The sequence below is a fragment of the Malania oleifera genome, chromosome 9 (genome assembly GCF_029873635.1).
Source record: "Malania oleifera isolate guangnan ecotype guangnan chromosome 9, ASM2987363v1, whole genome shotgun sequence".
NCBI classification, from domain to species: domain Eukaryota; kingdom Viridiplantae; phylum Streptophyta; class Magnoliopsida; order Santalales; family Ximeniaceae; genus Malania; species Malania oleifera.
Window position 1 is genome coordinate 20267517 of NC_080425.1, and position 27291 is coordinate 20294807.

The 27291-nt window shown below is 38.5% G+C and overlaps 1 protein-coding gene across 1 annotated transcript; it reads right to left on the reverse strand.

Moving 5' to 3' along the window:
- Nucleotides 1–5244: 5244 nt before the first annotated feature.
- LOC131163380 (uncharacterized) lies at nt 5245–5712 on the reverse strand. Its single transcript, XM_058119975.1, has one exon. The coding sequence runs from the start codon at nt 5710–5712 to the stop codon at nt 5245–5247; it is 468 nt and encodes a 155-aa protein (XP_057975958.1).
- Nucleotides 5713–27291: the final 21579 nt, after the last annotated feature.

The following is a 27291-nucleotide window of genomic DNA, read 5'->3' on the forward strand; positions in this document are numbered from 1 at the left end:
AAGGTATTGTTCTGCCCATAAAAGGAACAGGTTTAGTGAATCCGTTGGTGGTTTTCTAAATGCGAGGACGTAGGCTAGGTATAAGCCAAACCTTGTAAAAATCTCCGTCTCATTCTCTCTTTCCCTTACTCTTTATTTTCAACATATTTAAATTGCATGGATGGTTTAAATTAGAAATCATATATACTACGTATATTTAGGAATCAAGTAAACTTAAAGTTTAATTTTGATTTGGGTTGCAGAAACTAAAAAGGAGTACATTGTTTAAACCATACTTTGTGGAAACCATACGGGAGTACGTTACTTGGTTAAACATCCCAAAGATAAATTAACTCAAGAGTTTATTTGAATTCTGAAGTTTGGAAAGAGTAATTGGATTTTATATTGAACATCATATTGAAGAAGCAATTTCATATATACAGGACTTTGTTCAAACTCACATTCACCATAGGGCTGAACAGAATACAAAATCTGAAAGTTACATATACTGTAAATATATTGTAACCGAATGGTATAAAGCTTGAGATTGAGTGAACTGTTTTATATTTCAGAAAGTACTGAATCTGGAATCTTCCATCAATCTAATAGTGTTGCAGTGAACTTATATTTGGCAAACAAATTGTGGTTGAAGATTGAATGTTTTATTAGTTGTCTTGTTGATTGTTTAAAAGAAACCAAGTTCTTGTTTGATTGACAAAATAAATAAACAAGTCAAAGTATTGGTTAAATATTAAAAGAAGTTAAGGACTTTAAAAAGAAATTTTTAAAAGCCAATTCACCCCCCCCCTATTGGGAAGCTATTCCTAATTTCAGTGATTAATAAAATTTGGGTGGTTTTCTTTTAAATGAGGACAAGAGTATTGTTGGTACACCGACTCGAGCCATAATTTCCTCCAAATGGCTTGTTGCGGATGTAGAAATTCGGGCCAAGGGGTTACAACGACCGAAACCTCTATGATGGTTGGCTGTGGATGTAGGAATTAGAGCCACAGGGGTACGATGACCCAAACCTTTGTGTCGGTTTACTGCGGATGTGCGAGTCCAAGCCGTGGGGGTACGATGACCCAAACCTCTGCATCGGTTTGCTGCGAAAGTGGGAGTCTAAGCTGTGGCGTTACGATGACCCAGACCTCTGTGTTAGTTTGCTATGGAAATGGGAGTCCTAGCTGTGGGAGTATGATGACTCAAACCTCTATGCCAATTTTCTATGGACGTGGGAGTCCGAGCCATGGGGGTACGATGATCAAAACCTTTGTGTTGTTTTCTATAGATGTAGGAATCCCAGCCATCAGGGCATGATGACCCCAGCCTTTATGACGGTTTGCTGCAGATGTAGGAATCAGAGCCATGGGGGCACGATGACCTAAACCTATGTGACGGTTTTCTGCATATGTAGGAATTCGAGCCATGGGGGTACGATAAACCAAGCCTACATTTCAACATGTATTGTATTTTTTAGAGAATGGTCACTCCACTGGAAACGTCCACTCTAGGGAGTGATTACTCTGAGATTCTTCAACAAATGAGTTTTTATGTTTGAAACTTAGTTGACTCGCTAGGGAAGATCAATCAGGAATGAAATCCCAAGATCTATTTTTTTTTATTTTTTTCCAAAATTCAGTATTTTAAGAAAATGGTTACCCTACTGAGGGCAATCAATCTTATGCGAGATCCTGAGATTCTTTTGGAAGATTTTCTCGGGTGTAGGGCTCAGAGTTACTCTACTGGGGATGATCAATTGGGAACAAAGTCTCGAGATTCTTTGACTATCTCTAGATTACCCGATTCAACAATCAATGCCTCAATTGGTGACTGGGGTCGGCTGCCCTAGTTTCAAAGTATGTCCATCTATGCCTAGGGTTAGCTGACCTAGTTTCAGATATTAGCAAGACAAGAAGGGTCCATTCAAGGATGTCAAAGGATTATTCACAAGCTTATTTCACAAGACAAGTATGAATGAATGGTTTGTTGTTGCCATGCGTATGCATGTTGCTAACTTGTGGTGCTTGAATGTAGGGATATGTTGCTACATGTACGTGATGCATGTTATATGATACGTATGCATGCCACTACCCATAATGCGAATGCCTTCCCTTAAATGCATGAAATGCATGAGGATGCATAACCTTTCTTATTCTAATGTGACTACAGTCAATCTCCTAATTTCGCTCATGCTTTGAATTCCAGCTTGACATAAAGACACCTGACTTGGCCCAAATGAAACTCGACACGAATCTTGCCCCAATGTTTACCTATCGCTGGTCTTGGCCTTTTCTTTGATCTTCTCCCCGACATGGGGGCACTTGAATTGGCCCTATTGGAACTCAAAACGGCATCTACCCCAGTTGTATTTATTGGTCGCTAGTCTTAACTCTGTTTTCAAATTCCAAATGGCCTCCGATCCTGGCCATGTTTCACCTTTTAAAAGGCACTCAAAATTTGCCCCAGTGTTTTCTTACCCCTGATCCTGGCCATCATTCAATTTCCACAGGAGCTCGAAATCTGTCCGAGTGTTTAGAACTCTTTTGATTGTCCATTTTTCGGGGATTTTTGAAAAACGAAAGGGTTTTTGGTAACAAAAATGATTATGCATGTCATTAATTTGCTAAATTAGGATATCAAACTATGCAAATTAGCTCTTTTTCTATATTCAAAAATTATTTTTGAAAAAGGGGTAAGCTTTACACCAGTGTCCCGTAGTATTTATGAAATTAAACTAGCTTTCCCCCTTTTCTGCCAACTGCCCCAGTTTTATCAAGGAGAACTTGACCCTTCTCGATGCTATAAGACCAGATGATATTATCTGTTCAATTGTTTGTCCATGATCCAATTGGGCATTGCTCATGTTTCACTCTCTAGATGGTCTTTAGGACTCGGGACGAAACGTAAGCTTAGGGATACGGGTTTTCAAAAGAAAGGGAAACCAAGGCTCAAGAATCCCATTCCCACAAGTCATATTCTGCCCTGGTTTGGGGTTTTTGGCAAATCATTGACCGAACTTGTCAATTTGAACAAGCTGCCTACGTACCTTTACAAGATCAGGTCATCACATAGTTCAGACTCAATCATTGAGTTTGACAAATCATTTGAGACAACAACGTGTGCCAATCTAGTCAAGTCCTTCATTTGGGCTATAATGTAAGATTTGGGTATTGTTTAAGGAAGAAAAGGGTATATGAGGCTCAAATATATCGATTTCATCAAAGGGTAAATTAGTCAGAGATCGCAAATGAGGTGTGTTCCTTGTGTCTTCTTTGCTTTGATTCTTTCTTTTGTTCTTTTGTCATATTTTTCTTTTCCTTTTTACGGAAGAATCGTGACTCTATTTTTTTTTGTTTAGGCTTCACCCGGGACTAAGCTTCACAAACTACCCTAGTGTGGGGTGTGTTCATTTGGTGGGTTAAACAATAGATTACATATTTCAGGCTCAAGAGGGATAGCAAAGGGCATCTTCTTTTTCTTGGATTTTAGGTAGCAGAAAAATAGTCTACCGTAACTTTGGTATTGTGTTACTGTCTTGCATTATTTTCCAGACCTTTAAAAACCCCAACCCAGTTTAATTTTAGGGAATAACTTCTTCGAAGAATATGGCTTAATTTTTTAAGCTCAAAGGGTTTTGCAAGTGATGAACAAATTTTGGATTTTTAGGCAAAAATGGTCATCTGTCATTCAACCAAAACATGAGCAAATAGAGGATGCATGGAGTAACAACATGATCATTTTATCAACTTCCTTTTAAGAGTATACAAAGCCTCTAAGCATAATATTTCTTTACAGCATCAGAATTAACAAGATGCAAAAGGTTGGTTCCGTCCATGCCTGCCAACAATAGGGCACCCCCTGAGAATACCTTCTTCACCAAGTAAGGCCCTTCGTAGTTAGGTGTCCACTTACCATGAGGGTCCATATGGATTGGCAAAATCTTCTTCAATACCAAATCCCCCTCCTGAAATTTCCAAGGTCGCACCTTCTTGTTGAATGCCCTCATCATTCTTCTTTGGTACAACTGCTTGTGAGCTATGGCGGCCATCCTCTTTCCCTCAATCAAGTTCAACTGGTCGTACTGGAATTGTATCCATTCGGATTTAGTCAACTCTGCTTCCTTCAAGACCCATAGAGACAGGATTTCAACTTCTATCGGTACTATAGCCTCCATCTCGAACACAAAAGAAAAAGGAGTAGCTCCTGTGGAGGTTCGGACTATAGTTTTATAGGCCATCAGGGCAAAGGGGAGCTTGTCATGCCAATCTCTATAGATTTTCATCATCTTCTCTAGGATACTCTTGATGTTCTTATTGGCTTCTTCCACTACCCCATTCATCTGTGGTCTATAAGGAGCTGAATTATGATGCCTAACCATGAACTGTTTGCACAACTTTGTCATTACTTCGTTGTTCAGGTTTTTGGCATTGTCCGAGATTATCCTTTCAGGGATTCCATATCAGCAAATTAACTCTCTCTTGATGAAACTACTGATCATGTTCTGCATGACATTGGAATATGAAGTTGCCTGTACCCATTTAGTAAAATAATCAATTGCTACGAAGATGAAGCGGTGCCCATTGCTGGCCTTTGGGGTTATTGGCACGATCACATCCATACCCCAGCCTAAAAAGGGCTAAGGTGCGGATAAAACATGTAGCGGAGTTAGTGGAATTTGTATCTGGTCTCCGTAGACTTGGCATTATGGCACTTTCACGCGCAATCAATGCAATCCCTCTCCATGGTCATCTAGTAGTATCCACTCTTAAGGATTTTTCGTGCCAATGAGTGACCCTTGACGTGAGTATGGTAGACTCCTTCGTGCACTTCACGCATGATTTTTCATGCCTCTTGCACTTCTATGCATTGTAAAAGGGTCATATCGTGGTTCCTTTTGTACAATTCCTAACCATCCAAGAAGAATCCCATGGCTAGCCTCCTTATTGTCTTTCGATCGCTACTGGTTACCCCTTTAGGGTACTCATTTTTATGGATGTGTGTCTTGATATCGTTGAACCAAGGCTTCCCGTAGGCTTCTTCTATCACTGCGCAGTGAATGGGCTCTGACTGTATTCTAATCCGAATGGGCTCGATCTTCATCCCTTTTTCTACTTTAAACAAAGTTACTAAAGTAGCCAACGCATCAAGAATCAAATTGTTTTCCCTTGGCAGGAGGGAGAAACTGCTGCTATCAAATCCCTTGATCATATCCTTAATGTACTCCTAATACGGTACCATTTTGGCATCCCAGCTTTCCCATTCCTAAGTCAACTGATCAATGACCAAGGCTGAGTCTCTTTTCACTATTAACTGTTTGATACCCCGATCCATGGAGGCTTGCAATCCTAGTATGCATGCTTCATATTCTGCTATGTTATTGGTACAAGGAAAAGCGAGCTTGGCTATAATTGGATAATGTTTCCCTTCTGGTGATATTAGTATGGCTCCTATCCCATATCCCCACACATTGACTGCCCTGTCAAATAACATTGTCCATTTTTTGGGACCTTCTTCTTCTTGGGTTATTGAGTCAATGTCCTTGTCCGAGTAATCGAACTCCAAAGGCTGGTAGTCCTCCACATCTCTGTCTTCCAGATATTCCACTATGATGCTTCCCTTGATGGCTTTCCTAGTGACATAGGTAATGTCATATTCGATCAATAGCATCTTCCACCGTGCTACCCATCCTATCACTGTGGGTTTTTCAAACACATACTTGATTGCGTCCATTTTGGAAATCATCCAGGTTGAGTAATTCATGTATTGTCTCAATCTACTAACTGTCCATACCAAAGCACAACAAATTTTTTCCAAGTCGGAGTAACCCTGACATTTTTCAGACCAAATGGCATAACCCTATAACAAAAGGTACGCCATAATGTGATGAATGTGGTCTTTTCCTTGTCTTTTGGTGCCATCCTAATTTGATTGTATCCTGAAAAACCATCCATGAACGAAAATAAAGCATGCCCTGCTATGTTGTCCACTAACACATCAATGTGCAGGAGTGGGAAATTATCTTTAGGGTTTGCTTTATTTAAGTTCTGGTAGTTGACACAAACTCATACTTTGTCGTTCTTTTTGATTATCGGGACAATGTTGGCCATCCATTCAAGATATTAAGCTACCTTCAAAACCCCCACCTCGAATTGTTTCTGCACCTCCTCCTCTATTTTAAGCAACATCTCTGGCCGCATTCTCCTTAACTTTTGCTTCGCCGGTTTAGAATCAGGGTAGAGGGGAATTTTGTGGGTCACCAAGTCTGTGTCTAGACCCGAAATAATCTAGTATGACTAGGCAAACACATCCCTGTATTCTTTTAATAGCTCAATTATTTTTCTCCTTCCTTCACCTTCTAGCAATGCTCCAATCTTCACATGTTTGGGTTCTTCCTTGGTTCCCAGATTGATTACAATGGAGGGGTCACAGCTAGCTAGGGTTGGCTTTTCATCCGTCTTCAACATTCTCTCCATTTCACGGGATAAGTTTACTTCCTCCTCTTCAGTTTCAGTTTCATGAATTACATTTTCAAAATTAATGTCAATTTCTTAGTCAAGGGTTCTGGTGTCATTATCTCCTCTATTCCTGCATGAAGTCATAGCAAACAAAATTTTGGAAAATGAGTTGGAGATGCAAACAAATGACAAGACATACACAATCCATTTTCATTAAGAAAAATTGCCCTAGGCTGTAGTGCCCGCAGGTTACAAAGCAAGAAAATAAAAACAAAAGTCATTACATGATAATACTAGGAAAGTCAAAAGAGTTCCAATTTTGAAGTTCTACTCCTAGTTGGAGATAGTGTACCCATTCTTCAGAGATGTCTGAGGAAGCTTCTGAGTCTAACACTGATATACTCAGCTGTCACATTTCTGCCTCGAGGTCGGATTGACTACTTTTCTCAAAGGTTTGGTTAATGTACGGGACAACCGATCCCCACTGGGAACTTGCTTCGCTGGTAAGTCTTTCCATTCTCTACATCTTCTTTTCTACTGCTTTCTTCTTTCGGTCTTTTGCTGTGGGCACATAGTCGAGGCCATTCTTATCCTTTACTTCCCTAAGTAGCAGTGGCCTTGGGAACCCTTGCAGGTGCTTCCCGAGCCCCTTTCCTGGGCAGTTCCTTGCTTAATCATCTCGGTGGCCATCATATAATCTGTGGAAGAAATATGGGGTCAAGGGATAAGAGATCCTTCCATTATAGTTATGGCACTGACGATTTTGAAAGCCCGGAACGAATCCTTCAATGCTTCCTATACAGATTCCATGTAAGGAGTGGAAGTGGGCCTGGTTACCATCACGTTTGTCTCACCATATACGCAAACTAGTTGATTTCCTATCACAAACTTCAACCTCTGACGCAATGAGGACGCAACTGCCCCAGTATTATGGATCCAAGGTCTCCTCAATAAGCAACTATATGATGGCGTGATATCCATGACCTGGAATGTAACGTTGAAAACCACCGGTTTGACTTACATGGGAGTTTCAATTGCTCTTACCGATCCCGACGAGTCCCGTCAAAGGCTCTAACCGCTAAGTTGTTTTGTCTAACGTATGAGAAGTCCACAGGCAATTTTTGGAGGGTTCTCATTGGCATAACATTGAGTGATGATCCATTGTCAATTAACACTCGTGCTATGATGTGATCTTTACATTTGACAAATATATGCAGCACTTGGTTATGCCCCCTCCCCTTTGGCGGAATTTCTTTATCGATGATAGTATCGTAATTAGTTGTAGCTAAGCTACCAATTACGTGGCTAAACTAGTTGGCAATGATGTCTTAAGGGATGTACACTTGGTTGAGGAGTTTCAATAAACTTGTTGACAATGATGTCTTGAGGGATGTACGCTTAGTTGAGGAGTTTCAATAGGGCTTCTCTATGGACATCCGAGTTCAACAACAAAGACATAATGGAGATGTACGCTGCCATTTTGTTTAGTTGATTAACCACACTATGCTCATTGTGTTTAATCAGCTTTAGGAACTCTTCTGCTTCCTGTTGTTGAACGGGCTTCTTGAGACTTTTACTTGGCTCTCTTGCTTTTTCTGTGCTCAGATTCTCAGATTGTTTGGGCATGTACTGTGATACCCCATGGAAGAAAGGCTTAAAAGGATTAGATTTTACTATCCATATCAATAAGGTGCACCTTTCTTTTCAGGAGTCTTCCTATAAGAACTCCACGATTAAGCTTGCTTAGCTTGTAGTAATATTGGATTGGATGACCTTCTGGGAAGTTTTCTCAGGAAGTGTGTGAGTGAGGACAAAACATGCTGAAAAGGACACGTGTTGATTTGTGGGGCTAGTCATTAGTCCGATAAAGCCGGCCCCTCTATTTTCTGGTCTAGGTGGAGGAGGAGAGACGCAGTGCACCCTAGCAGACCCAGGTTGGGGCATTACAAAATGGTATCAGAGCAATTATCTAGCCGGAAGTGTGATGAGATTCACATTGTTTGGGTTTGGAAATGTGGGTTTGCAACGAGGACGTTGCATTCTATAAGTGGGTTAGAATATGATACCCCATGGAAGAAAGGCTTAAAAGGATTAGATTTTATCATTCATATCAATAAGGTGCACCTTTCTTTTCGGGAACCTTCCCATAAGAACTCCATGGTTAAGCGTGCTTATCTTGGAGTAATATTGGGATGGGTAACCTTCTAGAAAGTTTTCTCAGGAAGTGTGTGAGTAAGGAAAAAACACACTAAAAAGGACACGTGTTGATCTGTGGGATCAATCATTAGTCCGATAAGGTCCACTCCTCTATTGTCTGGGCCAGATGGAGAAGGAGAGACGCAGTGCTCCCTGATAGACCCAGGTTGGGGCGTTACACAACTCTCCCACTACGAGTTATCCCTTTTACTCCCATGACATTATTCGTGCCTTCTTCAATGTGGGCCTTGCAGTTATACTTCCGAGGCACTGCCTTGTCACTCTGGTATGGGAACTGTCGAGGAACTAAAATAACAAGACGAGCTGACACTTTTGGGGTATAGTGGGTCCTTTCTACAATGGGTATGAAGGGTCGACGAGTGTATTGGGGATGCTCCTATTCTTTATCCCCTATGGCTGAAACTTCTTTATCCTTCTAAACAAATCCAACCTCCACGCTTTTACTGTCAATCAACTTACACAAGAATGCTCTAAAAGTTTCGCAGTATTGTACGGTCCCCTTCACTAAGTTTTGGCACTCGCAGCATGTGCCTTTCAGACAAGTGGTCTCTAGTTCTGCTAGGCCTGCTACCCTGAGCTCTCCATGTACCCAATCTAGAGTCATGTGACTGAGATCTGTTTCTTGGATTCCATTGGCTATTTCTTCAATCATTCCAATGTGGCTTCCCCCGTGGTCAGTTAGGGGGTTTCCCTAGATTCTAGTTTGTTTGTCATCGAAGGCAAGCCACTGCATTTCTTAGTGCTTGCACTTTATGTTTGAATGCCCAGCACTGGTTGATGGAGTGACCAAGAGAATTTCCGTGATACTCGTAGCAAACATCGGGGTTGAACCATCGCTGAGGTGGGTTGGTGATGAGACTTGCAGGTATGGTTATTACCACCCCTCTTTCTCGCAACTGGGGGAACAAATCTACATAGGTCACTGGAATGGGCTCATTTCTACTAGCGGTCTAGGGAACGTTTCCTTCCCGTGCTTAATCATTCATCTGGGTCGGTTTAGGTCTGGGGGCCACGAAATGGGGCCTCACGCCTATATGCATTACTTGGTTTATTGTTGGCTCAACATAATAATTTTTTCTTTGCTGCTGATCTTGGCATCTCTGATTCTGATTCCTTGGACTGAAATACCCTTGTACCATCTGGGTTTCTTCCTCCTTCCTTCCTTTGGCCCACTTCTTGCTTGAACCACTCTTAGTGTTGCTATTCTTTAGCCAACCCGCCTTGACATTGGCTTCAACTCTTGCTCCTACTACTACAATATCCATGAAGTCGTGTGGGGTAGATCCCATCAAGTGCCCTCGGTAAGGATCTTTCATTGTTCCCATGAATGAAGTGATGGCTTCCCAGTCACCTACTTGGGGGGGTCTACCTGAACGGCTGCATCCCTTCATCAATACACGTACTCCCTGAAGGACTTTGTAGGTTTCTTCTCCATATCGAGAAGAGTCTTTCTGTCTGGGACCATCTCCATGATATGGCGATACTGCGCCTCAAAAGCATCAACCAAATCCCTCCATGTGCGTATTCAGGCCCTGTCCTGTTGTACGTACCATCTGGCTGCTACGCTTGTAAGACTGCCCTGAAAGCAGTGCGTCATCAACTTTTCATTATCATAATAGGCAGCCATTGTCTGAAAATACATACGTAGGTGGGTTCAGGGGCATGTGGTCCCATCAAACTTCTCGAAGTTAGGCATCTTGAGCTTTGGAGGGAGCACCACATTGGGCACCAAGCAAAAATCTGAGGGCCTGACGACGTTGGAGACTCGAGTCCCTTCCACAGCTTTCAAACGCTCTTCAAGCTCATTGCAGCGGTGCTGGCTTTCAAATTGGGCCATGCCGACCCCTGCGCCCGAAGTTGCCTTTGGCGGTAGACCAGCTGTTGGAAGGGTCGACGGGTGTATTGGGGATGCTCCTATTCTTTATCCCCTATGTCTGAAACTTCTCTATCCTTCTAAACAAATCCAGCCTCCACACTCTTATTGTAAATCAACTTACACAAGAATGCTCTAAAAGTTTCGCAGTGTTGTACAGTCCCCTTCACTAAGTTTTGGCACTCACAGCATGTGCCTTTTGGACAAGTGGTCTCTGGTTTCGCTAGGCCTGCTACCCTGAGCACTGTTGGCTCAACATAATAATTTTTTCTTTGCTGCTGATCTTGGCATCTCCGATTCTAATTCCTTGGACTAAAATACCCTTGTACCATCTGGGTTTCTTCCTCCTTCCTTCCTTTGGCCCACTTCTTGCTTGGACCACTCTTAGTGTTGTTATTCTTTAGCCAACCCACCATGACATTGGCTTCAATTTTTGCTCCTACTGCTACAATATCCATGAAGTCATGTGGGTTAGATCCCAGTAAGTGCCCTCGGTAAGGATCTTTCATTGTTCCCACGAATAAAGTGATGGCTTCCCGATCACCTACTTGGGGGGTCTACCTGAACGATCGTATCCCTCCCTCAATACGCATACTCCCTTAAGGACTCTGTAGGTTTCTTCTCCATCTTGAGAAGAGTCATTTTTTCTGGGGCCATCTCCATGACATGGCGATACTACACCTTGAAAGCATCAACCAAATCCCCCCATATGCGTATTCAGGCCCTGTCCTGTTGTACGTACCATCTGGCTGCTGCGCTTGTAAGACTGCCCTAAAAGCAGTGCATCATCAACTTTTCATTATCAGAATGGGCGGCCATTGTCTGACAATACATACGTAGGTGGGGTTAGGGGCATGTGGTCCCATCAAACTTCTCGAAGTTAGGCATCTTGAACTTCAGAGGGAGCACCACATTGGGCACCAAGTAGAAATCCGAGGGCCTGATGACGTTGGAGACCCGAGTCCCTTCCACTACTTTCAAATGCTCTTCAAGCTCATTACAGCGGTGCTGGCTTTCAAATTGGGTCATGCCGACCCTTGCGCCCGAAGTTGCCTTTGGCGGTAGACTAGCTGTTGGAAACCCTGATATGGGTGTCGTGGGAATGAAAGTGACCATGTTAGGAGGTGGTGGACCATCTATAAAAATTGATGGTGGCCTAGATGCTTGCCTATGGATTGGCGTGAAGCCCGGACGATGGATGGGATCCGTATCTACTTCATTGTCCTGCTCTTGAGCCACCTTTCCCTTACTTAGTAGTAAGTCTAGTATTTTATTCATTTGGTTGCTCAACTCCTCCTTCCCTTGTTCTATACCTAGGATGCGGCTTTCCAACTGTTTCACCATAATTTTCGCTTTTCTACAGGTGTTGTACGGATGGGCAAGCGCCTCAATTTCGCCAATTCAAAATTAGTCGCTGAACATGAGACCCATGCTTTTCAAGAAAAATGTATGTATGAGTACACAATTTTATGCGAGAGTGTATGAATGTAAACAAGATAATTAAGCATGCAATTTATATGTCTTAACCAAGGTTCCAGGAAAATCATCCTTATTTCATTACAATCTTTCCATACAACATTTTGGAGGTGGTACAAGATATTTCTAAATAGATCAAATGGATGCAAGATTCTGATTCTCCCGCCTGCCCTAGTCAATGCGGCTTGAGCCTTCTACCTTCCGTTTCAGTGCTCGATATTGGGCCTCCCAATATTTAGCCTTTTCTATGAACTGTTTCACCTTATCCAGTGCCTGACTAAAGGTTCTCCTCTGCTTATCCCATTAGTCGTCTAATTCTTGTATGTGGAGGGTTCTCTTTTCAATTTCATCCTTTGTGCCTTCGAACATCTTGGATTTTTGATCGAGCACGACTCAAAGAGTCCATCTCTCTTTTCTCAAGGCTACTACTTCCCTTTCCGACAGCGCGAGTTGAGTTTTCTGCCATTTGACTTTCTTACGGTAAAAGGCAACCAGCTCTTCCTTCCCCCGCTTCGTCTGCTAACTTTCTAATACAACTTCCTTCTTTGAGTAGGGCTTTATTTGTAACTGTGGATCTTTTGATGACTAACCATGAGTAGCAAGGGCTCCGAAAGTTCCTTCGAAAGAGGGGTTCACCCGGTTGACCCGCCATACCTCGTAGCTCTCCTAAATTACAATTGCTTCCTTACCAGGGTCTACCAAGTGCACGTTTTTTCAGGCCACTATGAACTTCCTGATCTGATCCTGGGCATCCGTCGTTGCATAAGCGAAGTCTGATTTTTCCAACCCGTGGGTTGCTGGCATAAATTAAGATGCCCCCATTTGCCTCCTGGCCATCAGAGGAGCATATGTCACTCCTCCCAATGGACCTAGTAATGGGACCCATAGGAGGTTTCCACACCGGTATATCATGCTAGAATGTTTCATCCATGGCGCTTGCCAGATTAGTCCCAAATCCCTCAATTTGTGTAATTTTTCATTCCATATAGCCTTGCTCCATTAGACAATCTGCTGAGCCCCTTCAAACTCTACTAAGGAAATTTTGAGAGCTGAAAAGGTGTCACAGTACCCCCCTAGTTTCTTGGTAGGTGATTGGAGAACCAAACATAGAGTAAAGAAACACAACACTTCAATCGTTCTTAACCCTAACCCTTGCATTTGTTGAGGGATTGGAAAGTTTTCGCCAAAATACCTGGGACCGGATTAACTCTATTCTTCACTTGTGCCATAAAAGAGATGGCTCGATCGATGGTCCCTAATTCTTTAGGGAATATAACCAAACCATATATGGCCAGGGCTAGCAGATGCATCTGAGTCTCCTTACCTTCTTCTTCTTCCAACAATGCCTTCAGGAACTTCCATGTGATTTTCTCATCTTTCCCTACGGCTTGCTGAATCTTTATTCTAGCACATTATGCAATTCGCTTGCTAGAAAAGCTCAAGAATTGGGTGTATAGATCTGATAAGGTGACCACTATTTCATCATATGTAGGAGTGACGTGTACTCTTCGATTGTAAGAACCATGTTTATCCCATTGACTGTGAAGCATGTGTATGAGGGATTCGAGAAATCAACTAACGCCTTCACCATCTGAAGGTTCACTAGTATATGTAACAAAAAACCGATGTGGTCGTATAACTGCGAGAACTCCAAATGGTGCTGCAGTGTCCACCCTTTCCAAATAGTCTTTATTTCATCTAAGGGGTTTGACTGGGTATATATGTAGACTTTGGAAGGTAGCTTCACCACTGACTCTTTGTTCAGGCTATCTCCCCATTGTCTCTGTTGATCTTCATAATATAACTGTACCACAAATTCAAATGAATAGCCCTGATTTTTTCTCGGAACCTTGGCAGAGCGGGTGGGATGCCTATATGTATGCAATATGTTAGTAATACTACCATGCAATTCAAAGAAAATATGTATAGCCATAAGATCTCTTGGAGAAGGACGGAGTTCCTATCCCAAACCTAGGGTGGATAAATACAAGGTTCTTCGAGACTCTATCCTAGGTAGGGGATTTTGGATAAGCATGTGTGGTTAAGTTCTAATCCCTATAGAAAAACAATTTCCAGATTGAAACTCCATTCTCCCTCGCAAAGGTCCGGAAAAAGCTTGCACTGAGTAGAGTGGTTCGCGGGTCCCATCAAGCTTAAGCTATGAAGGGAAAAACACTATTACACACCTATCTAATCCTAAAAGGGAAAGCCCGGGTACAAAGCTATGAAGGTGTGAGAGTTCATCCATTTTACCCTACACCCTCTACCCTACATTCATTTATTCATTATTCACAATCGAATACATGCAACACATCACATGTTAGAAAATATATACAACTAATCACATGCTTACCAACCAATCATATGCTCAACGTGGCAAATATTCACAAGTATCAATTACCTCTTATTCAAACACAAAAGGTAAGTCAAACACTTACGATTATTAATATGCACAATTACCCACCTAAGCACCATCAGATTTATCAATTTGTACAAAAAGGAAAGGGGGGTGTTAAAAGGTTCATTATATTTGAAATTGAGATAATTGACGATTAATCACTAGCTCTACTCTCGAGCGTCCCCAGCAGAGTCACCAAACTGTCACGACGTTCCCAGGTGAAACAAGAAGAATGAAAATGTATTATTTTGATTTTCGAGTAAAAATAGAAATGGAGTCGCCACTAACCTTTTAGTTTGATTAGAACACTTGATTATTACCCAATTAAGGGTAGAATCGGTCTGCGTTACCAGAGACGGGCTCAGGAGTATGACTACGCGAGGGGAAGGTATTCGCACCCCCTACACGCCTGTTCCTTCAAATGGTACTAGATTAGTCGAAAATTATCCCAAAATTAATTGAATAAGTCTTTAAAATTACTCCTTTTTAAAATTGCAAAAAAAAAAATACCTGAAGAAAAATAACATATAGGTATTCCCTCAGAACCGGGGCATATCATGCTTCAAGAAGCTCAACGCCCATCTTTGCAATCATTGAGATCGGAAAATCAAGAAAATAGGTTTTTACAAAAAATAGCTCCTATATCTTTTGAAGGATGTTTCTAAGTAAGGAAAAATGACCTTTTTGAAACCTTGGGAGGTTTTGGGCTCATTCGGGGTAAAAATGATTTCCTGAACCTTAAAAATGTTTTTGTGATTTTTTCTAAGTGTGAAAACATTTTTGTGACTTTTATGATTTTTCAATATTTTTCCCGAACTTCAAAATAGCTCAAATAAAATTAAGACAAAACTCATAGAAGTCAAAGTTTTAAAATATTTTTGAAATTTTTCCTAAAAATGTTTGTGATTTTTTTTTGGAATTTTATGATTTTTTTTATGGGTTTTTTGAATTATTAGATGTTTAAAGGAAAGAAAAAAAGCACATACTAAATAAAATAGTAAACTGGTTCCATACCGACTCAAGGGTTCAAACAATTCGCATAGAGATAAACGGGGTTTAGGTTCAAGGTTGAACCTAACTTTAGGTTTGAGTCCCCGATTCACAACTTCATACCCTATTTATTACACTTCAGAATATAACCCAAGAAGGGAAAGTCTATTAGTTTTACCTCTTATCTTCCTCTCCTCCGGTCTTCTTTTCCTGTCGGTGAGTCTACTAGGTACAGTCTACAGTGTCTTCCTGGGGATGGTTGTTGAGCTTTGACTTGAGGCACTATAAAATGCTTTCTTCAGATGGGGTGACTTGGCACCGGTAGGAAATGGGATCGGTCAACCACTTGATCTCCTAAGCGAATGAAACGTAATCTCACTCCTTACCTACAAAGAGAGAGACAAGCTTCACAAACTTACAATAGAAGACTTCAATATTTGAAATCTTCGCCTACAATAAGGAAAAGCTCCTACCTTGTGCTTAGAATGAGAAGGCTATTTATAAACTTAGCTTGGGGCAAGCATGGGAAAGAAGACATAAAAGAGTAATTATGGGGGGAACAAAGCATGGGGTGAAAAATGATGAAGGGAATATACTATGAGATGAATGATAAAAAGGGGAACAAGGCATGGGGTGAAGAATGATGAAGGGAATATAGTATGGGATGAATGATAAAGAGGGGAATAAGGCATGGGGTGAAGAATGACGAAGGAAATATAGCTTGGGATGAATGATAAAGAGGGGAACAAGGCATGGGGTAAAGAATGATGAAGGGAATATAGCATGGGATGAATGATAAAGAGGGGAACAAGGCATGAGGTGAAGAATGATAAAGGAAATATAGCATAGGATGAATGATAAAGAGGGGAACAAGGCATGGGGTGAAGAATGATGAAGGGAATATAGCATGGAATGAATGATAAAGAGGGGAACAAGGCATGGGGTGATAAATGATGAAGGGAATATAGCATGGGATGAATGATAAAGAGGGGAACAAGGCATGGGGTGAAGAATGATGAATGGAATATAGCATGGGATGAATGATAAAGAGGGGAACAAGGCTTGGGGTGAGTGATAAGGGGGGGAACAAAACATGCTTGTATATTACAAATTAGATAAATAATAATAATAATAATAATAATAATAATAATAATAATAATAATAATAATAATAATACAGGGGTCTAAGAAGTTGTGCGGACCCCAATGGACCCCACAAGCCATGTGAGGCCTAATGGAGATATGTGGGGCCCATAAGCCTTGTGGGGTCCACAAGCCGCATAAGGGTTATAGGAACCTGAGCTAGCGTGCACCGTATATAGGAATTTGAGCTAGCATACTAAGAGGTAACGTGCGTCGAATGTAGGAATCCAAGCTAGCATACGAGGAGGTAATACGCACCAGATGTAGGAATCCGAGATAACGTACCAAAGGGGGTAATGTGTACTGGATGTAAGAATTCGAGCTAGCGTACTAAAGGAGGTAACGTGCACCAGATGTAGGAATCCGAGCTAACGTTCTAGGTGAGGTAACATACACTAGATTTAGGAATCTGAGCTAGCATACCAATTGTGGTAACGTGCACTGGATGTAAGAATCTGTACTAGCGTACCAAAAGGGGTAACGTGTATCGGATGTAAGAATCTGAGCTAGCGTACCAAATAAGGTAACATGCACTGGATGTAGGAGTCTATGCTAGCATGCCAAATGGGGTAACGTGCAGCGGATGTAGGACTCCGAATTAGCGTACCAAAGAGGGTAACATGCATCAAATGTAAGAATCTGAGCTAGCGTACCAGGAGATGTGGGGCCCAATGGAGATATGTGGGGTCCACAAGCAGCGTGGGACCTACAAAGATGTGTGGGGTCCATGAGCAGTGTGGGATCTACAAAAAAGTGAGGGGTTCACAAGCAGCATGGGACCTACGAAAATGTGTGGGATCCACAAACAGCGTGAGACCTACAAAGATGTATGGGGACCACAAGCAGCGTGGGGGAAGGTTTGACACGAGGTCTTCTTGGAAAGGCTTGGTTAAAATTGGGGTGTCTACAAGCTCAATTTGCTTCTTTGATTTCATATGAGTTCCCAAGCTTCATATATCTTAATACTTTCTAATTTAAGGCTTGTATGAATCATCCTATGATTTTGGCCAACAATGTTATTTTTGTTTTTATTTGTTTCAATAAGCTCTTAATCTCTTCTTTGAGATTTTCTCTTGATTTGAACAAGACTTTTTATCTAGGTACCCATACTTTCTTGGGTCTCGATGGTTTAATAAGGGATATTTCTTTTACTTTCCATATTTATTTAGTTTTTACACTCTTTCTCTTTAATGGACATTCAAATTTTATATGTCCCTTCTTCTTACATAGGAAGCATATGGTGTGAGTGTAACCATTAGAAGAGGTGCTAGCATAATTTCTAGATGCTTTTGTAAAGTATCCCATATAAAATTCTCTTTCCTTTTATTTTCAATTCCATTGAATCCTATGCCTTTTTTATTCAAAGACATTCTTTGTGAGCCAATCACTTTGTCAAAATGTTCTTTTCCTTCGGTGAAATTGTAGATGATTTTGGCTTGATCCTCAATTCTTTTCATAAGATCATAGATTTTTGAATTTTGTATATTTTTACCATTTTCTTGATTTTGAGACATTTTTGTGATTTTATTCTCTAATTTAGAAATATATTGATCTTTCTCATTTTCCTTACAGGATTGGGATCTTAAGTCTTCTACTTCATTCATCAACTTTTCATTCTTACTTTCTAATCTCTTGATTTTCAAATTTTTTTCTTTTTCTACAAGATTTTTAAATTCTAACTCTTTTATTACAGCTTCATTCTTATTTTTCAATAAAGTATATTGTTTAGTTACTTTGACTAGAATCTTATGAACTTTGAATAATTCATTTTGTAACTCTTCATAAGATGGCATGCTCACATCATTGGATTCATTAGATGAATCACTACAATGTTCATTAATTGATTTGGATGAAGAGCTTTGTTTTTCATCATCATCATCCCATGCCTTATAGCAAGTATAAGCATCCTCTTGGTCACTTGATTCATTTTTTGAACTACTAGTACTTAGATTGTCCCATGTAGTGGCCTTCATTGCCTTTTTCTTTTTCTTTTTAAAATCCTTTATAAGTATTGGACAATCCAGTTTTATGTGTCTGGCTTTCTTACAATTATAACATGTGGGGATTTTATTATTTGATTTCTTTTCATTGGTTTCTTCTTAATTTAATCTTGAGTTTTGGATTTTTCTTTTGAATTTATTTTTCTTTCTTAGTATTCTTGCAAGTTTCTTGGATATGAAGGTTAGTTCACCTTCTTCATCTTCACTACTAGAGTTTTCTTTTGAAGCTTTGAAGGCTATAGATTCTTGGGCTTTAGTTTTTCCACTTCTTTCATTCATAGACATTTCATATGTAAGAAGGGATCCTATGAGTTCATCTAAGGACGTATTTTTGAGATTTCTTCCTTTCGTTATAGCTTTTGGTTCCCATTTTGGAGGAAGTCCTCTAAGGATTTTACGGATCATTTCATAGGTTGAGTATGTTTTTTCCTAAGGAATTAAGGGAGTTTATTATATGGGTGAACCTTGTATACATATTTGTTATAGTTTCATCCGAGTTCATCTTGGAAGCTTCATATTCGCTTGTGAGCATGTCTATTCTACTATCTCTAACATCAACGATTCCTTCATATGTAACTTCTAATTTGTCCCAAATCTCTTTAGCTGATTTATATGCCATGACCCTATTAAATTCATTAATATCTAAGGCACAATATAGTGCATTCATGGCACTAGAGTTTACTTGAAGCATCTTATGGTCATTGTTGGTCATCTCTTTTTCTTCTTTGGGAATTTCTTTGCCATCTACGGTTTTAGTAGGAATTAAGTCACCATGTGTTACAACCTTCTAAGCCTTCTAATCAATTGTTTGAAGATAAATTCTCATCCTTTGTTTCCAAAATGTATAATTTAATCCACAAAAGATGGGAGGCCTAGTTGAGGATTGACCCTCTCTAAAGGGAGCTACTCCTATATGTGCCATCTAGATCTTTATATAACTACTTGTTAGGATTTGTTATAACCCCGCTCTGATACCAATTGAAAACTAAGGTGTAGTCCCAAGAGGGGGGGGTGAATTGGATTATTAAAATTTATTTCAAATCTTTTGATGAATTCTTAAGCTCTTGATGATTTATGAACAACACAACACAAACTTAAAATTTTATTCAATCCACAACCACAAAAACATAAAAGAACAAGCAATCCTCAAAATCAATCAACCAAACCAATTGATTTACCAAGCACAAGTGATCAAAAACTTAAACATCCACATAACCAATCAACATCTAAGTAATCAAAAACAAAATACTCAAGCAAATATAATTTTCAGCACTTTGGTAATTTCATCTTTTGTAAATAGCCCTATGTGTATGATTGTTTCAAGCCCTATAGTGAATGTAATTTGATTCAATGCAAACCACAACTCAAATCCCAAATAACTCAGAATTTAAATAAACTCTCAGTTAATTTGTCTTTAGGTGTTAACCAATCAACGTACTCCCTTTGAGGTTTCCGCAAAGTATTAATCAACCAATGTACTCCCTTTTGGTTTCCACAATCCTAAAACCAAATTAAACTTCAGTTTATTTAAGTTTCAAATTACGTAATATATATGATTAAGAAATTAAATCATCCACGTAATTTATACGTTTGCTAGAATTTTAAAGAGAGTAATGGAAAGAGAGAGAGACCATGTTTTTTATGAGGTTCGACTTATCTCCATCCAACATCCTTGCCATTGGCCAATACCACCAAAGGATTCCACTATACTAGTTCCTTTTCGGACGGAACAAAACCGTTACACACTCCTTCGGTAGGCTAAAGTAATCACCTCTCCTAGCGATACCCCGAACTTGGGCACTCCTTCAATAGGCTAGAGTAATCACCTCTCCAAGCGATACCCCACGTTTGGTTTACGATCCAACAACCTGGAATCATCTTAGAACTACAAGAAATACGAAATAAACACTGCGTACAAGAACACTCTCAAACAGAGCATATTAGTACAAATTTAACACTACGTACTTCAAAATTTAAATATCAAAATGAAATAGAATTGAAGCTTAAGATAAGATATCACCGGAGGTTCTATCTTAGGTTTTGAAAAACTCAGTAGCAAGTTAGAACCGTGGCTTTTGATCAACAACAATTTAGTAGAATTCTCCCAACTAGAATGTGAGCAAGAGTGAGCTTTGTGAGAGATTGAAAGTAAGATGCTTGATTGCTGATTTTTGCTTGGTGATTTGATTCATTGGGTTAAAGGAGTATTGACTCACTCGAAAAATGAGCTATCCCAAGTATAGGAGTTCTATCGTGTAATATTAAGCCCAAGGGCTAGATCGTCTCCTCAGGGAATGCGTTTTAATCTCAGATTTTACTTTCTTCCAATCGAAATTAAAAAGGTACTGAACTCAGTTCAGATTCGGGTTTTCAAGATTCTGGAGACTTAAATGAAAACACAAATTAAAGTCCTAAAACTATCACGCACAGAATTAAATAACAATAATGAAAACCCTAATCTACTTAAGGAAACACTAGATCATACTAACTAAAAATGGAAACTTTAAACATGGAATTAAAATAACAATAATGAAAACCCTAGTCTACTTAAGGAAACACTGGGACACACGTTAATTAAAAATGGCAACCTAGAACATGGAATTAAAATCACACAATGGAAACTAAACTAGACACATACTAAAAAAAAAACCGAACCTACTAAAAATCGAACCTTTGGCACAATTAAGAGATCAAATCAAGACTCACAATTTAAATGCAAACATGAATTCAACAGAAATTTAAAAAACATAAACTATAACGGAACACAATAAAAACACAACCTTTACTAATCATAGACCCTAACTAAATCGAATTTCGACAAAAAAAATATCTGAATTTAATTAAGAATGTTAAATTAAAATAACTATCAATTAGATAAACAAAGAGATTAATTTAATAATAATGAAATACTCAACATTACTCAACTTAAACAAAAAGAAAGAAAACTCCAATAACATTAAAAAAAAACTAAACTTTCTTCAATATTCTAAGATTCAAAGAAAAGTAAATAAAAGAAAGAAAGAAAGGAAAAGAGAGAGAGAGAGAGAAACAAATCCACAGAGCCGTGAAGTTGCTGCTATGCTAGAGAAGTTGCTGCTGCGCTTTGGTGGTCCTACTATGGAGTCGGCTAGTGTTCTGCTGTGCTTGGGGACTGCTGAAGATGGTGGAGGAGGCTGGCCGTGCTACAAGAGGGCAGAGGAGGACAAGAGAAACAGAGGAAAGGGGGAGAGTGAGGGAGGAAAGACAAAGGGAAGGAAGAGAGACAAGGGGAGAGAAGCAGAATTGAAAAGAACAAAAAAAACAAACTAAAGAAGAAGAAGAAGAAGAAGAAGAAGGAAAAGAGGAGAATGGGGAGCCATGGGGTTTGCCTATGCAGGAAGAGAAAGAGAAGGGTTAGATAGGATAGGGGGGAAAGCCCTAGACCCGAATAGGAAACCCGAATTGCTATATTTTTTTTATTTTTTTCATTCTCTATTCATTGCAAATTCTGCTCTTTTGGAGCCCGTATCTCATAAAACTCAAAACACAAAAGTTGTAGATAATCTTTTCCTCTTTCTCTAGAAATTTGAATCATCTCAATCGGAGTTTGGATGGAAAAGTTATGTATAAAATACGAACAGGTGTTGGTTTTGATTCTCGGGAATTTTCCTGTGACAAAAAATTACCAAAACTTTATAAATAGTGCAATAAAGTTCAAGATTGATAATTTTGGCACTTTATTAAAATATTGAAAAATTTTGGACATTTAATTAAAAATATAAACCGTAAAGCCCGGGTTAAGCGACCAATTACACAGTTTCGGCGTGTAATCAAGTATTTATAGACTTTTTAGGGTGAGTTTCCTTGTATCCCAAGTTACTTGGAGTGTCCACCAAGCTTTTATAACATTTAGATTTGTAGAACTAATTTTTAGAATTTTTCCTTTAAAGTTCAAAATTTAAATTCTCGTAAGGTCAATCGGCTAAGTCACCCAACTGGGTCAGTTTTTGTATAGGTCAGTTAATTGGACAGGCAGCTAACACCATTCTGTTTGTCTGAGATTTTTAGAAATAAATTGTCAATTGGCTTACCGAACTCATTCAATATTGTCAGTCAGCTGGATAGTCCCCTTGTTAGTCGGCTAACTAGACATTCTTCAATCTGGTAAGTCGGCTGAACAAACTAATTAATCATTGTGATTTGTCAGTCGACTGAGCAAATAAAGCTTGTTTAGGTCAGTCAGTTGAGTAGTTCATCTTTTCAAAAACTTTCATTTTTTAAGATTTTAAACCCTTTGTTATTTGAAAAACTCAACTTTGTTCTTTTCAAAATCATTTTCAAGAGTTTTCAAAAAATGGTCTCTAAGTCTTAATTGCATCCTAAAAAGCTTCAAAGTATTTCATAAGATATTTAAACATGAAGTACTTACATAAAGGCTTCTTAGAACTTTTGACACTCTAAACACATAAGCCTTCATGCTTGTATTTCTTTGACTCTTTTGTCTTCAAGCTTTAAGCTTTTAGCAAGTTTCTCTTTAACATCCAGACTCTCATGATCTTCAAGCTTTAATAGATATCATCTTTGAATTCATGTTTTAAGCTTCATTTGATCATCCTTCTTTGAAGTATAAGCTCTCAATGGATCCTTGAGAACACTTAACCTTACTTTCTCATAGTTGAGTCCTGAAATGTCATCACTTAACCAAATATGTAAAGTTCCTCTTGTTTATTATTATTATCAAAACAAGATTTTAAGCCTCGTAAGGCCAACACTATTCCAAAAAAGAAAAAAATATCACCCTTAAGATTAGTTTCCATGATGGTGAGGTGAGTATGTGCTAAACACATAAGCCAATTGTTGGTGCTAAACTATAACATTTGAAATGCCTAGATTGGCTTCCCTACTTCCTCATGAATGATGACTTCTAAGGTTTATTAAAAAGATACTGCTTGTCATTTGATCAATATTCATTCAATGATAATTCTAGGTAGATAGTTCCTATGTCAAGAAAGCCTCTCTAAGAATTACCTTGGTCTATTTTGCCAATTCAGTATTTTATTCCAAAGTAACCAAATGCAAACATTTTTCAAGATAAGCACAAAAATTTCATGCTTGTAGATTAAGCATGTTTAGTATATCCTTACTACTTGGCAATGAGCATTTAGGGGTATATTAATCTTTATTTAACAATGCTCTTGGTTAATAGGAGACATGTTCTCCTAATTTGCCACTAATGGGAAGGTATTCTTTAAACATATGATATTACAAATAGATGCTTCATTTGAATATCACTTGTTGTTATGATTAGGTCTACAAAAACTCAACTTCATGTATGAGATAGGTTTTACTACGCTTAGACATTCTTACTATGTATTCAAGTTTAAGCATATATCATCAAAACATATTATATTGCTAAGGAATATATCTTTTGTATTAAAGAGATGAACTAACCTATCATAGCATGTTATTGAACCTTTAATCATACAAGGTTTTTCAATTTACTACTCAAAAATTTTATTCCTAAAGAATAAGCTTTAAGCACATGTTATTTCATCCCATAACAATAGCCAATACTTCAAAAGGAAATGAACCAATTAATAAGGATATGTATGCATATAAAACATCATATTGGTTTCAACATTTGAACTCATCAATATTGGCATAAATCTCTAAAGTTTCCAGCATAGAAATCAAACAAATCAAAATGCATAATCTGGGATTTATATACTTTGAGCACAACTTAGTCATCATTTTCTTTTTAACTTTTACTTAGGTGCAGTAAAGTCTACCTAAATCCTATTTCCTAATCCTAGATTCTAAGGAAGAAAAAATTAAAAATCATGTAATTCTCCTTGGTACCCATTCTTCCTTGGGTGCCAATGGGTTGGTTTTGTTCACTACCTATTCAAGCTTCCTTTCTTTACCTCTATCTTCTCTATAAGGGCAAAAATACCGGATATGACCTTTTCTCTCACAATATAAACAAATTTTGTTTGAGTGAGAGGGTTTTGATTTAATGCATAACCATTAAATTTATAAGAGGATTTAAAATTCTTTTTGGAAATAATATTTCTTTAACTCCCAAAGATTTATTTCTTTTCTTCTTATGATTTTGTCATGATCTTCATTTTTGTTTTTCAAGCAAGTGTTTTCTTTCAAAATATTTCCAATTTGATTTTTCAAATTTTCTTTTTCAACTTGAAAAATTTCATGGTCTTTTTGAGCTTTTGAAATAAGCTCCTCATTTTTATTTTTCAAAGAGCTATTTTCTTCTTTCAAAATAGAACAAAGACAAGGTTCTTGTTGTTTGCATTTTGGCAATTTTCCTTCCAAATTATCTACCTTTAGTTTCAAAGTTTCATATTCTTTTTGAGCATTTTCACTAAGCTCCCCATTTTCCCTTTTAAGAGAATCATTTTCTTCCTTTAATGAGGATTGCCTTTGTTTAAACAAAGCAAGATCTTTCTCAAAAATTTTGCTCTTCTTCTTTACCAAAACTAATTCTTCAAATAGCTTTAAGCACATGTTATTTACCATGTCATCATAGGAAGGAGCATAATTCTCATAATCATCTGAACTAATTTTTTCTAGTTCATTGGCCACGAAGCAAAAATGTGCTTCTCCTAATATGTCTTGGTGAGTAGTACAAGATGAATATAAGGTGGGGTCTATTTCTTTCTTACGCTCTTCATGGGTGCTTTGAAGCAACTCCCACATTTCCTTTGCGGTTTTACATTTGCAAACCCGACTATACTCGACATCATTTAAAGCACAAAAAATAAAATGTTTTGCTTTAAAATTTAATTCAACTAACCTCTTTTTCGTGCTTGACATCTTTTCTATTTCTTTTGGTTCCCCTTCTTTATTTTTGAAGATGTAGTCTTCCTTTGAAACAACCCGCCACATATTCAAATTGCATGCTTGAATGAATATGGTCATTCGATTTTTCCATGTCGGATAGTTGGAACTGTTGAACATCAGTGGCTGATATACGGATTGTCCTTGGGAAGAGGTGCCACCAAATACTCCATTTGAGCTTTTATGCTTTGAATTTTACTCTGAAAAATGCAAAGGCCTCACTCTGATACCACTTGTTAATCATTCCAAGATGGGAGTATAGAGTCAAAGGGGGGTGAACAGACTTTTTTTGTCATATTTTCAATTTTCTCTACAAAATAAAAATCCTTGGTAAGATTCAAGCAATTAAATCACAATATGCAAAATATAAATCATGCACAAGACAAATAAAATAAAGAGTAGGGAGAGAGAAGCTTAACAACAGTATTTTAACGTGGTTCAACACCAAGCTTACGTCCATGCCTTAGCACCAAGCCAAGGATTCCACAATCCACTAAGGAAACTCCTTCACCGGTGGAGAAGCCTTACAACTCGGGAACAAATCCCTACTGCGCTAACCAAGAGCCACAAGGATCACCAAGATGCCTTGCCAATTGGTTCACCAAGAACCTTCACCAAGTTGGTTCACAAAGAACCTTTTACAAGAGGATGATTACAATTTAAAATGCTCCTTATTGAGCTGATATCAAATACAATTCAAATCTCACACTACTCTCTCAAAGAATGATTCAAACAAGATTAGAGAACAAGAGAGTTTGAGCACTTGTTAATGAATGACTACAATTCAAAGTGTTAGGTTTTGTATAAAAGATATTTTTCACTAAGAATGATGTATATTCACAAAAACCATTATTAAACAAGTCCAAGGACCTATATTTATAACTAAAAATGGGCTACTAGCCATTTATGGTCGTTGGGGGTGATAATATAATAAGTTTAAATTGAAAACTAACCATTTATAGTCATTGGGGACTAAATCCCGATGCCACTCGTCGATTATTGACCCCCACTCATCGACTAGTGTCCCCTATTGGTCGACTAGTAACACTCTGCCAGCAATCGTTAACATTTTATCTGGAATCATCGACGAATTGTGCTCACTCGTTGACCCCCAAATCAGAAAAAGTCAACAACATGAAAGTTGTGAGATTTTTTCTTAACTTTTCATAGACATTAAGATCGTCTTTTTTTTACTTTTCTAGCAAAAGTTATGCTTCAAATACGAAAAGGTGTTCGGGAAATTTGATAAGTGCATAACTGATGTTTTAAACCCAACCAGAACCAAGTTTGTAAAATATTATGACACTAATATAATTTAAAACTTGTCCTTGTGAAAATTTCTTGTGAATGTAAGATATCTTATTTATGAAAAGACATTTGAAAGCTCATTTTCATATCTTATATGCTAGTATGTTCTTTATAAAAATATACTTGACTTTCTTGAGGCTTTAGGACATAATCATGTTTTGGAAAAATCGAGACCAAGTAAGTAAATGTTTATAAAACCTAGATTTTGAAAATTTGTCCCTTTGAAAACATATTTTGAGTTTAGAATTCTTTTGACAAACTATTGAACTTAACTTCGTGAATATTGAGTTCGTGACTTAAGTAAGTTCCTATAAACTCATGTGTCCTAGTATGCATCCATTTGCTCAACTCTTCCTCAAAAATCATGTAAGAAAACAAACCCACAAGAGTAACAAAATAACTACCTCAAACACACACACCATTACATATAATATAACATTAAGCTTCCTTTGGTGTGCTTGAGTCCTTTCTGAGTGAGTGTCCTCTTGATCTTTCCTTCTCGATGTCAACTTGATCCGATCTTTGCCTTTGATCTAGTACTTCATGTAATTGCCACTTAAACCTGTACTAAATATGATCTGCAAAAATCAAATACGTTAGGAACAGCATATAG

Bases quoted from the DNA above. Each gene is read 5' to 3' on its own strand.
- LOC131163380 (XM_058119975.1), bottom strand. From the start codon at position 5,712: ATGGACGCAATCAAGTATGTGTTTGAAAAACCCACAGTGATAGGATGG.